Source organism: Lottia gigantea (genome assembly GCF_000327385.1).
Source record: "Lottia gigantea unplaced genomic scaffold LOTGIsca_202, whole genome shotgun sequence".
In the NCBI taxonomy this organism is placed as follows: Eukaryota; Metazoa; Mollusca; class Gastropoda; family Lottiidae; genus Lottia; species Lottia gigantea.
Genome location: NW_008708415.1, coordinates 95818 through 108170, shown reverse-complemented (window position 1 = coordinate 108170; position 12353 = coordinate 95818). Strand labels below are relative to the sequence as shown.

General features: G+C 35.6%; 3 protein-coding genes across 3 annotated transcripts; all 3 read right to left on the bottom strand.

Moving 5' to 3' along the window:
* Nucleotides 1–943: 943 nt before the first annotated feature.
* On the bottom strand, nucleotides 944–1775 carry LOTGIDRAFT_174552 (hypothetical protein; the record flags this gene model as incomplete). The annotated part of the gene is made up of 2 exons (XM_009053889.1): nucleotides 944–1518; nucleotides 1622–1775. The coding sequence occupies 2 exons, from the start codon at nucleotides 1773–1775 to the stop codon at nucleotides 944–946; spliced, it is 729 nt and encodes a 242-aa protein (XP_009052137.1).
* A 692-nt stretch (nucleotides 1776–2467) lies between these two features.
* Nucleotides 2468–3184, bottom strand: LOTGIDRAFT_174551 (hypothetical protein; the record flags this gene model as incomplete). Its single annotated transcript, XM_009053888.1, has 1 exon — nucleotides 2468–3184. The coding sequence occupies one exon, from the start codon at nucleotides 3182–3184 to the stop codon at nucleotides 2468–2470; it is 717 nt and encodes a 238-aa protein (XP_009052136.1).
* Nucleotides 3185–3288: 104 nt separating this feature from the next.
* LOTGIDRAFT_174550 (hypothetical protein) lies at nucleotides 3289–4256 on the bottom strand (the record flags this gene model as incomplete). Its single annotated transcript, XM_009053887.1, has 2 exons — nucleotides 3289–3610; nucleotides 3766–4256. 2 exons carry the CDS (start codon nucleotides 4254–4256, stop codon nucleotides 3289–3291), a joined length of 813 nt encoding a protein of 270 aa, XP_009052135.1.
* Nucleotides 4257–12353: the final 8097 nt, after the last annotated feature.

Below are 12353 nucleotides of genomic sequence, written 5' to 3'. Positions count from 1 at the left end.
GAGGCTGTTGCTGAATAAAGGGCACCACAACAGGCCGTAGGATGTCATCAATATAACGCTGTGCATTCAGGTTTCCACGAATTACGACAAGCCTCGTTTTGACGTCACCACATATGCCACCCCAAACCATTAACCCTCCACCTCCAAACGGCCGGACCTGTTGGATACAATTAGGCGCCAAACGTTCACCAAATCGTCGGTATACAAGCTACCGTCCATCGTTTTTGAAGATGAGGAATCTGCTCTCATCAGAGAACATAACACGTGCCCAGTCCCGCCGTTGCCAACGTCCAACTCGCCTGGCCCAGATCAGTCTGTTGTTCCGGTGTCGAGGCGTCAGGAGCGGTCCGCGGTAGGGATGACGTGGCCGGATACCATACTGCCGTAGTCTCCTGTAGACGGTCTGTCGACTGATCCTGTGTCCCAGTGCTGTAGCCGCCGTGGACGTCGCTGTTACGGTGCGGTTCCTCAGGTGTAATACCCGAATGTAACGATCTTCACGGGGCGTGGTTACTTGTGGTCTTCCACTCCTTGGCCTGTCTGACGTCTGACCTGTCTGACGTAACCACTGCATCAACCTGCTTATAGTGATGCGTGCGCAGCCCAACCTTCTGGCGACGTCGACGTGTGTCGCTCCTTGTTTGACCATTCCAATGGCTCTCTCTCTCTCGATGGCTGTCAAACGTGGCATATCTTGTGTTTTTTATGTTGCTGTGATATCAACGTGTCTGATCAGTCGTTTTATACAGTTTTTATGCACGTGCAGAACATGCTAGAGAGAGAAATGTCACTTTCATGAAATTTACGTTTTTTCAAGAAGTGATCACGTGTTCCCGGTATTTTTATCGACTATGCTGTGTTTGGGATGTGCAATACGAATTGGCATGTTTTCATATTAGACAATTCAATTCACCAAATAAGTTGGTATCGTTTCTTTTGGACACTAGTTTATATCTTTAATCATAAAGGAATTAAGTGGTAAATATGTTGTTTGAAATGGTTTCTCTATAATTTTATATCCTATCGGTACAGTGAATGTTGGAAGACTGTAAATAATCTGACGTTTGTATTTATTGAAAAATCCACCGTTTATCAAATTGCAATGTATATTTATCACATTGATATCATTCTCGATATTAGCTTTGTGTGGTTCTAAAGTGGATTGCGTGTATATTTGTTTATCAAATCCTAGTAACGTATTCAATGAATTTTCTACGTTGAAATCAACTTGACTATTATTTCTCAATATCAATTTTATTTTGTTCAGATTTAAATTACCTTCGAATTCAATATTGTTTTTACCATTGACACTTCCTCCATATTCAAATAGGTATTCGTTAATGGCTATGTATTCGTAGCTTCCTGGTAGTAAACGTATGGTTTTGAACGTAACTCCGTTATCTGTTGATATTTTTATTTGGTTATTTTTTTCGTTGATATTTCTAATGGAATTGTAAACAGAGAAATACTTTAATCCCAATTCATATTCTTGATTGCGATCGAGTTCGTACTCATAATCTAGAGACAATTTAATGTCTGATTTATTTGGGGTGATGACGAATAGTTGTTCTTTATTTGACATTTTTAATCATGCTTTTATAATCATTTTTGTCTATGATACCTTTCTCTAGGAGTCTTTTTAATATACAATTTACTTCATTAAATTGTCTGTGTGATCGATGTCCTTCCTTCATTGCCGTTAATATTATTCGTAATCTATTAAGTAGTTCCTCGTTGTTGTCGGTTGAAAACGTTATACCTTGTCCAAATGCCATATCTTCGAATTCGTCTATTTCTTGTATGATTGGATTGTTGTCTTCAGCATAATCATCTATTTCGTCAACTTCGTATTCATCATCATGTTCAATTACTCTTATATATAGTTTAACTTCTTTTGATCTATTTGTTTCGGGTCCCGACTTTCTTATTGCATTTAGAAATTTTGAGTATGCTACTAAATCCTTGCGATCAGCAATGCCAACATCCTTACCACTCATTAAATCTATTAACCCTTTTGTTAATGTTAATATAAAGTCTTTTGTATCGATTTTGAATTGTGGTGAATTTGGACTAAATCTTATTCTTAAACCATTAAACAATAACCCCTCATCATCAACGATTGGTGAAATGCTCTTTGGTAAATCTGCTTTAGGGTTTGAAAAATAATGTTTTATATCATTTAATGTCCTAATTATAATAAAACCTTCATATTCAATCGGTTTGGGGTGATGAGGTTCTATACGAGGTGTGGGTTCTATAGGAGGTTTATATTCTAAAGCTAATTTGTTTTTAATATCCTCTTGAGATTTTAATATTGGTTGAAATAGAGTTTGTAGATTTTCTGTTAATCCAAGTTGTTGTAATTTGTTTTTTTCAACTTGGGTCTTTATTTTATTCTTAGCTTTGATATATTCTCTATTTCTTTTTAAAAAATTATTTCAATTATCCATTTTTAAAAAAATAAAATTTAACAAATGTCTGTCATAACTCTTTCACCCGCAGGTTTTCTAGTATTAACAAATACATATCCATGATCATCTGGGTTTTTCCATTGAGATTTACAAACCTTTTTAAATGTATCTCTGTCCATTCCGTGATTTATCGATTGAATGATTTGAGATAAATCTTTGTCGTTTAATTCAAAAAATAAAAAACAATTTGCATTTTTTCTAATGAGCATAGAATCCATCCCATAAAAAGATTGGGATTGGTATATGCAGTGACAGTTGTGATGTCTTCCTTTCGTGAAGAATTCTTGTTGAACAGCTTGATTTCTTTGCGCTACGCAGTCGCCAAGTAATATTAAGTTCTTTCGATTGCTATCAATATTAGACAAGTCTAGATCATTAACATTTGTAAGAAAAACTTTTATATCCGTTGGATTCTTTGATATAACGAAGTTTTCTATGATATCTTTTATTTCCACTTCTTCTTCGTTTTCTTTGTAATATTGAAATATGTATTGAACATCTTTCTTTGGTAGATATTCTAAAGCTTTGAGGAATTGATAATACGATTGCTCTGGTGTTGTTGAGTAGATATATAGTGAATCGAAATCTGAAAGGTTTGGTGTTGACAACATGTTAAAAGTGAGATGAGTTTTCCCAGAACCGGAACTACGGCATATACACATGAGCATTAGGTTACTAGGAAATATTTCTGAATGTTTGAATTTCTTTCCCATTTTTATTCTATATTTTTGTTCCAAAAATCACTCCTTCTCCTTTATACTTTGAAAGAAATAATCCTTATCCAGTGTGTATATTTTTTTTAAATATTCCATTACCATTATCTTTGACTTTGACTTCTCCTGTGTCTTTTTCCAAATTCTTTTATTGTGCCTATCATATCTCCCACTCCTGAACCTCGTGCTTCCTTTTCCATTATTAAATTATGTCTGCGTTCTTCAGCGGCTTTAACATCAGCTGCTTTCTTTTCGTTGGCAGCTTTTATTGCAGCAATTTTATTTTTTCTGGCAGAACTTACTGCGGCAGATATCCCACCAGTTGCTACACCAGCAGCGGTAATACCAGCAAATATTAAAGGTAGGAGAGGTAAAAATCCACCTTCCTTTTCGTTCGAGTCAATTCTTTCTAACTCTAAATCATCTCTGACTTTACAATATTTGTATTTATCAATACGTTATTTAGTTATGTTTATTTTTTTACCACTGAAAGTTATTACAGTTGGGGAAGCTGTTTCAACAGCGTCTATTATTTTTATAACTAAAATTTCTGGTTTCATTTTTAAAGGTGTATTTTTTACTCAATTCTTATCATTCTTCTATCTGCTATTTTAATTAAATGTTTTGCTTCTTCCAATAATAAACAATAACCGGTCACATCTCCTTGTGTTTTGTTAATATGAATATTTATGTTCACTCCTGTTTTGAAAAGATCTTCTTGGTGAGCCGATAGATCAAAACAGAAGATTGGATGATTAAGTGCAAAATCTACATATTCAAACTGAGGTGGATTTCCGAATAATTCACACATATTTTTATAGTTTCTATACAATTCATTATAATCCTTTGTGGATGGATTAATTGTTAAAGGTTGGTTAGGATAATTATCATTGTTTAATCTTACTTGAACTTTATGGATTAAAGGATCTTGAGTTTGGTTCATTGCCACTCTGAAGACATTATTGTTATTCGTTTGAGAATCTGGTAAGTTCTTGAAACCAACCATTAAATATCTTACTGGTTTAATAGTGTTAGTGATTGGCCATGTGGTGGATTCTCCAGTTAAAGTCATGCTACCTACCGTATTACGATGAAGAAAAGCTTTTTCAATATCTTTAGTTAATGAGTTGAATATTCTCGTTTCTACTTCAATTGACGGTGTTATTACGGGTATAAAAAGTTGGAGATTCGTTATTTCTAATTTTGCATCTGAAGCATTCTCTCCAAAGAATATTTTACCATCGTTGATTTCTTTTTGTAGATGAATTTTATATGGTAACTCTATGGAAACCTTAGGAAAGGATATAATTTCCAATTTACGTAATTACCCCACCTATTATTCTCAACAACATTATTATACTGAAGTAATCGGATCGTATAATTTAAAGATTGGATCTAGTACTTTATTTGCCATTTTTAAGGTTTAAAATTTGAGTAGAAAATTGTGGTCTGTTTTTTTCCAAAACAAGAGTTACCTCCCTTCTACATTATTAAAAACCGGATGTTATTTTTTATAGGGGTATTTTTAATATGCTTTTTTGATGGAATGTAGGAATTGATTGAAGGTGTATTTGATGAATGAAATGTAGGGTGTATAGGTGTAAGAATTTAAGGGTATATAGGTGAAAGAATTTATAAAATGTAGGGTGTTTAGGTCTTTTTTTAGTGTAAGAATTTATGAAATGTAGGGTTTTTAGGTTTTTTTGGGGGCTCTTTAATATGGTTGCTCTTTTCCCATGGAATGAAATGGAATTGGGGAAAAGAGCGACCATAATGGAGAGCCTTATACTACTCATGTCACCGTCAATCAAGATACAAGAAATGATAGATATTTTGTTGATTTATGGTAGAGAATTTGATCATTGAAAACAGTAGGTCCGTGAAAATTTGATCAGGAAAAAAAGCAAAAATCGGTAGAATCAGGTTTCCCGTCAATAGAGTGGTGGACAACATGCAAAAGCGGTAGAAACCCGACAACATCGGTAGATTACACATGTATGCTTAGCCTTACGAATTGATTTTCATTTGCAGGTTTCCCAAGGATGTGAGCTTGAGAAGTCAATGGATACGAGCAATCCGACGACAGAATTTCACCCCTTCCAAGTCAGCACATCTTTGTACTGAAAATTTTAAAGAAGAAGACTTTGATAGAACATCACGGTGCAATGTTCGACTTAGCCATCTGCTATTGCGTCTGTTTTTGCTGCATTTCCAGATTATTTAAAGGAGAATATCACGCCCCACTGCCCCTCAACTCAACGACCAATTTTCCACACTACATCTAGTTCACATGCTGCAGTCCTTTCAACACCAACAGTCATCAGGAGAAAATTTCACTGAAACATAAATTAGAAGAAAGTCAGAACAAACTTATTTCCTCTCGAAAGAAAATAAAAACACTTCTGCAGGCTAGAAGACGTCTTCTGAAACAAAATGCCTAACTTAAGAATGTTATAGCCGACATGGGAAAGGATGCCATTGTCAGTAGTACTGTAGTAGTATTGATCTGGTAGAGGTCTGTGCTGGTGGAATCTCAGATTTATTAAAAAGACAAAAGGCTAAAATTGAAAACCACCCCTTACCAACAAAATACTCTGCAGAGTTGAGAAGTTTTGCATTAACCCTGCACTTTTACTCGCTTCGAGCATACAATTACGTCAGGAAAGGTTTTGATACTTGTCTGCCCCATCCCAGGACGACCAGTAAATGGTACAAGCATGTGGACGATGCTCCTGGCTTTAACGATACTGCCTTCAAAGCCCTCAGGAAGCGCAGTGAATTACACGGTGAGGAAAAAATTACATGTTCCCTAATGATGGACGAAGTTACAATACACATGTTGACATGGGTACAGAACTCAATGACGATTCCCTTCCATTTGCAAAGGAAGTGTTTATGGTGGTTGATCTGAAATCTTCCTGGAAATTGCCGGTCGGATATTTTTTGATTAATGGTCTCGGTGGTGAAGAGCGCAAAAACATAGTAACTGATTGTATTGAACGACTTTATTCAGCTAGTGTTTTAATTATTTCTTTGATATACGACAGAAAATCAAGGGGCGTCTGAGTCTTCACGGGGGCGCCAAAGCCCTTTTTTATACGCCAACGTGAAATGGGGGACGTAGGTTGCAGTCAACCATGATGGACCGACAGAATCCATCCACAATTCCTCGTAAACAATCTACACGACACAATTCTTAACAGATTTTGGCAAAACTTGGTGTGAGCGTTTGTAATCACCCAAGGATGAACCCTATTGAAAATCAGAAGAATCGAAAAATATTTAGTATAAGTTATTGCCCTTGTTCTTAAAAACGTGTTCAATTTTAAGCTCGTAAACACTCTAGAAGGCACATATCTTGTAGGATTTTTAAAATACTTGGTGTGAGTGTTCGTAATTACCCAAGGATGAATCCTATTGAAAATCAGAAGAATCGAAAAATATTTAGTATGTTTAGAGCTAAAAATTGAACACGTTTTCAAGAACAAGGGCAATAACTCATACTCAATATTCTTCAGTATCACCCAAAGAGCTCAAAAGAAGTGTATGACTGAAGGTTGAATATTTCATACTGGTGATTTTTACTGTACTGCCAACTATTTTCAATCAAAATCAAAGCTGCCAATTGGCACAGCACTGCTCCTCTCTTTTTTATGATTTTAGATATTCAAAATGTTATAAAAACAGTATTGAATCGTATTTTTCTATCCTGTCTTCAAAAGGTGAACATACGCAGATAAGTTGTGATAACCATCCTTTTATTATTATATTTCATTTTGGTAACAATGTAAAACTTGAACTGTGAACAGCTCCGAACGTGGAAACGAGACCTTATCCCATAGATTTCGAACCTTTTAAAACTTCTAGCTTTCAACTCCGTTGCTTTTAATACTACAAGTTTTGAACAAGAAATTAAAACTTTCAGGTATCCGATAAATAAATCAATTATATAAATTATACTCACCTCAATATTCTCAATTTGTAAAAAATAATAAATACCGCATCACAATAAACCTCTCAATTATTCAATTGACAAACATAGGCTTGCGGCAAGTCTCGCAAGCGAATACGACCACCAGCAGCTTGATAAAGAGCTAAATGTGAACTGTAAAACAAACTTTATATCATAGCCTGTAGAGTGGGCACAAGCCAAAAAAATGAAAAAAACGCGATATCAGAGTTTTATGCGATATCTCTAAAGAAAATCATCAGATCATCACCAAATTCAATAGTGCACATTTTCATAATGACATTGACACACATACAAAAGATCAAAAGAATCCATGGAGAATTGTAGCCTGTAGAGTGAGCACAAGGTAAATGTGAACGGTTGGACGAACCGTCGGACGGACCAACAGTGGCAACTACAATATACACCCATATTTATGTCTGGGCGTATAAAAAAATAATCAGAATAATTTGTTTAGTCGACATGCTGACTGGTATTCATATTTACTACAGACTGAAGATATTTTAATCTTCCATTAATATTCATTAAAGGGACAGGTGTGCCATTTTGGGGGTTGATTTTAGCCTTGAACATATGTAAATAGTCTTCAGAAGTACTAGAAATGTACAAAATTCGCATAATTCCTTTAAAAATATTTCAAACTAGGAATTTTACTCACTTTTTCTATATACAGTATACTCTGCGTAATCTGACATACACCGAGACAAACAATATCGGATTAGCGAGAGTGTCGGAGTTTCAACATATTTTAACATATCACTATTTATAGCTCAGTGACTCAGATTCTACACATGGTACCTTTCTAATAATAAGACAATAATTGAAGACAATTCAGTTGTATTTGTTACTATTATTCAATTGTTCATATTTTGAGCTACCGTACATACGCTTTTTATTGGAATTAATATTGTCGGCATACTTTTTAAAAAAAATTTCTTTAAGTTTTAAAATTTCGTTTATTGTTGTTCGATTAAACCAAATTTCATAGCTCAATATTTCTGCAAAGGTCGCAATACGGGCACGCTTCGCAGGACGAGAATTGATAGCTTGAGAATTTTGATAACACACGAAACAAAGAATGGTTAAAATGCATATTAATGTTCTATACGGTGTAATGAATGATACGAGTACCCCTGCCATTTGATCTAAAGGCAATTACCTTGATCTTGAAGCGATGTCATAGGCGGTGATTAATCAGCAGAGTTTAGTTCAGCGATCTTTTGTTTTCATGTGATTTGATCTGGATTATCAAAGATAGCTTGCCAGGCAAGGTAATATATGCCCACTGGCAGCTTTTATTTTTTAATAAAAATATTTAGCAGTACAGTAACAATCACCAGTATGAAATATTCAACCTTCAGTCATACACTTCTTTTGAACTCCTTAGTGCGATACTGAATAATATTGAGTATGAGTTATTGCCCTTGTTCTTGAAAACGTATTAAATTTTTAGCTCGTGAAAACTCTAGAAGGCAAATATTCAATCTTCAGCTCGGGACTGAATAATAAAACCAAGTTTTTTCAAAATCCAGCAAGAATCATGCCTTTTAGTGTTTAAGAGCTAAATTTGAAAGCGTTTTCAAGAACAAGGGCAATAACTCATACTAAATATTTTTCAATTCTTCTGATTTTCAATAGGGTCCATCCTTGGGTGATTACAAACATTCACACCAAGTTTCGTCAAATCCGTCTAGAATGGTGCCTTCTAGAGTGTTTACGAGCTAAAAATTGAACGCGTTTTCAAGAACAAGGGCAATAACTCATACTAAATATTTTTCGATTCTTCTAATTTTCAATAGAGTTCATCCTTGGGTGATTACGAACACTCATACCAGCTGTCAGAAATGATAACAACATTTTTAATGGCTTAATAATGAGTTTAAAAATAATCTTAAAATCATTTATATGTCAAGGCAAAAACCTGAAACAGTTCATCAAATTATCATCAAATTCAATGAACAAGGTCTCATCTGGTTTAGTTGGAGAGTTAATTTTATTAGGTGCAATTGGATACTCAGATTCTGTATGCTGGCTAGATTGTTCTGGCGAAAATGACTTATTACTGACATCACTTTGATTCTCGATGGATGGTTCATGTTCGTGACGAATCTCATTAGGCCGCAGTTGATCTGCATGTCGACGCCAGTTTCCACCATTTACATTGACGTGATATGAAACAGGTCCTGTTTGACTAGTAATTGTTCCGGATGTCCAAGATTGGTTTCCATGACGATAATCCCTGACAGATACAAGATCACATGGAGAGTATGCCGGAACTCTGAAATGGCGTTTCTCTCTCATATCATTCTGCTGATCAATTACTCGATGAAGGAAATTTGGTTTTACTAGATCTAATCTGGAATGTAGATTTCTACCCATGAATAGCATAGCAGGTGTTTCATTGGTAGTTGCTTGAGGGGGATTTGCGGTAGGATAACAAGAAATTAGTTAACTTTTTTTTGTGTAAAACCACTGTCCTTAGCACTTGATTTCATCGTCATCTTAAATGATTGAACGAAGCGTTCAGCTAATCCATTTGTACTTGGATGATATGGTGCTGAAGTTGTGTGTTTAATACCATTTCCTTCACAAATTTCTTAAATTCTTCAGACATGAACTGTGGTCCGTTATCACTCACTATCTGATACGGAATACCATTCCTAGCAAATACAGTTCGTAAAACTTCAATTGTTCTTTCAGATGTGGTTGATTTCATCTGGATTACTTCTGGCAGTGTGCATCCACTATGATCAAAACATGGAGCTTAGAAATGGACCAGCAAAGTATATATGTATCCTTTCCCAGGGTTAAGTTGACCACTCCCATGGATGTATTAGTGCGGCTGGTGGAGAATGTTTCTTGACAACCCAAACAACTTTTAGACAAATTCTCTATGCTTTTATCTATTCCAGGCCACCAAATGTGACTTCGTGCAACCGCCTTCATCTTGACAACACCAATATGACCAACATGGAGCTCATCAAGTAACTGGTAACGAAATGATGGAGGTATTACAACTCGTATACCCCACAAGAGGCATCCCTGATGAACTGTTGATTCATTCCGTCTTGTGAAGTATGCTTCTATTTCAGGATTTCTAGTTTCGTTTGTCCAACCAGACATCACACTATTGTAAACAGCAGCCAAGATTAGATCTCTACTGGTTTCCCGTTGAATCTGGCCAACTTTAACTGGTAATCTATCAAATTGTGAAATATGGAAAATCTCAACAGCATCCACTTTCTCTCTTGGCGAATGTGTTGTTGACGTTAACCTTGAAAGACTGTCTGCTTTACCATATTTCTTGGTGTTTTTGTACTCAATTTCGTAATCGTGACCAGACAAAAACACTGCTTGTCTCTGTAATCTAGCTGCAGAAGTTGTAGGTATTCCTTTATGAGGATGAAAAATAGATACTAGTGGTTGATGATCCGTAAGAAGGCAAAAATGTCTTCCATACAAATATAGATTGAATCACTTCACTTCCCACACAATACCAAGCGCTTCCTTATCGATCTGGGAATAATTTTTTTCTGCAGCAGACAGTGTATGTGATGCATACGCTTTGGGTCTTTCAGTACCATCTTTCATCACGAGACAATACTGCTCCTAGTCCAAAGGGAGATGCATCAATAGCTAAGCGGAGAGGTAACTCTGGATCATAATGGGTTAATATCTTATTGGATGTTATCAGTTCTTTGATATCATTAAACGATTTCTCACAGCTAAGTGTCCACTGCCATTTACTACTCTTTTCCAAAAGTTTATGTAACGGATGTAATACGGTTGATAAATTTGGAAGGAATCGGGAATAGTAGTTAACAATACCCAAGAAAGATCTCAATTCCGTAACATTTGCTTCTATCTTGGACTGTGTCTTATGTAAACCGTTGCAATCAATTTCATGACCGCAAAATTGAGCCTTCTCCTTGAAAAATTCAAATTTGGCTTTATTCACTCTTAAACCATATGATTCTAATCTTTCTAATACAGCATTCAAATTTCTTCGGTGTTCTTCATCTGTGCGACCAGTAACGATCATTTTTAAAATCAAATCAAATACAGCTCTTGGATTTCTTCGTCAGCAAACCGGTACACAATTCAAACAGGTTATTTCATCAAAACTCGACAGTGACATCAATGAAAAGTGTCTACATTACTTGAACTAGTTGTTTATCCACTTGATGGAAGCATCCTCATCGCCAATATGTTGCGTTTGGGCTAAATTAATGTCAGTAACCCTGAACAACAATGAAATAAAAAGCGTGGCAGCCATAGACCGAACTATTTTTAATACTGAACAAATTCATACACCCAAGTGGACTGCGTACACATTTTGATTACATACATAAGAAAAATAAATACACGACACCTACAAGAAATGTGAACGGACGGACAAGGGCGACGGCAATATACGTCAACATTTCCATGGAACCTCTTTGGCATTTTTGATTTTTAACTAGAGATATTTTGTTCATTCTGCAAAATCATAACACTGATTTTAAGTATTTTCTAAACCTCCAGCGCAAAATTTTAAGGCCAATGCTAAATAAAAAATTCTGTTCTGGTCAGTAAGCTAAAATATTGTACTTTTAGAGTGAAAGCCCCCCTAGCCGTGGAGGTTTTGGTGTTCCTTCTGCTTCTACCATAGGAACAGATAATTCACAAGCTGTACAGGGAAGATCAAGTCATAGTCAGTGGTTCTAGGGGAAGATGCTCTTCAAGAGGAAAAGTTACCAGAGGTAGAAGACCACCATCGCATAGCTGAAAGACGTGAAGCTAGAAGGCAGCAAACAATGGTTACAGAATTGATATTTATTTATTCCAAATTAAAATTTAAAAAGTACGACTAGCTTAGGACACAAGGATTATCAATATACAAAAAAAACAATGAAAACTGGTTACAAACATAACTAGAGCCACACGTGGCACAGAGTGGGACTTTGCTACTGTAGCAAATTGCAAAAGACTCTGAAAAAATCAACTGTCTAGGTTAATTAGGTCACGTGCCTAGAGAATTGTCTCAAGTTGAGAAAATTTAATTCTTCGGAAGATTGTTATACCGGAAGTAGACAGACCTCACAAATGAAAGTATCAGAAGATAGCCAAGGTCAAGGACCTTTGACTTTGAAAAGAAGAGGGTATACAAAGGTCAAGGTTACAAGATACAAGTCATCAAAATTTGAAAATATATACAAC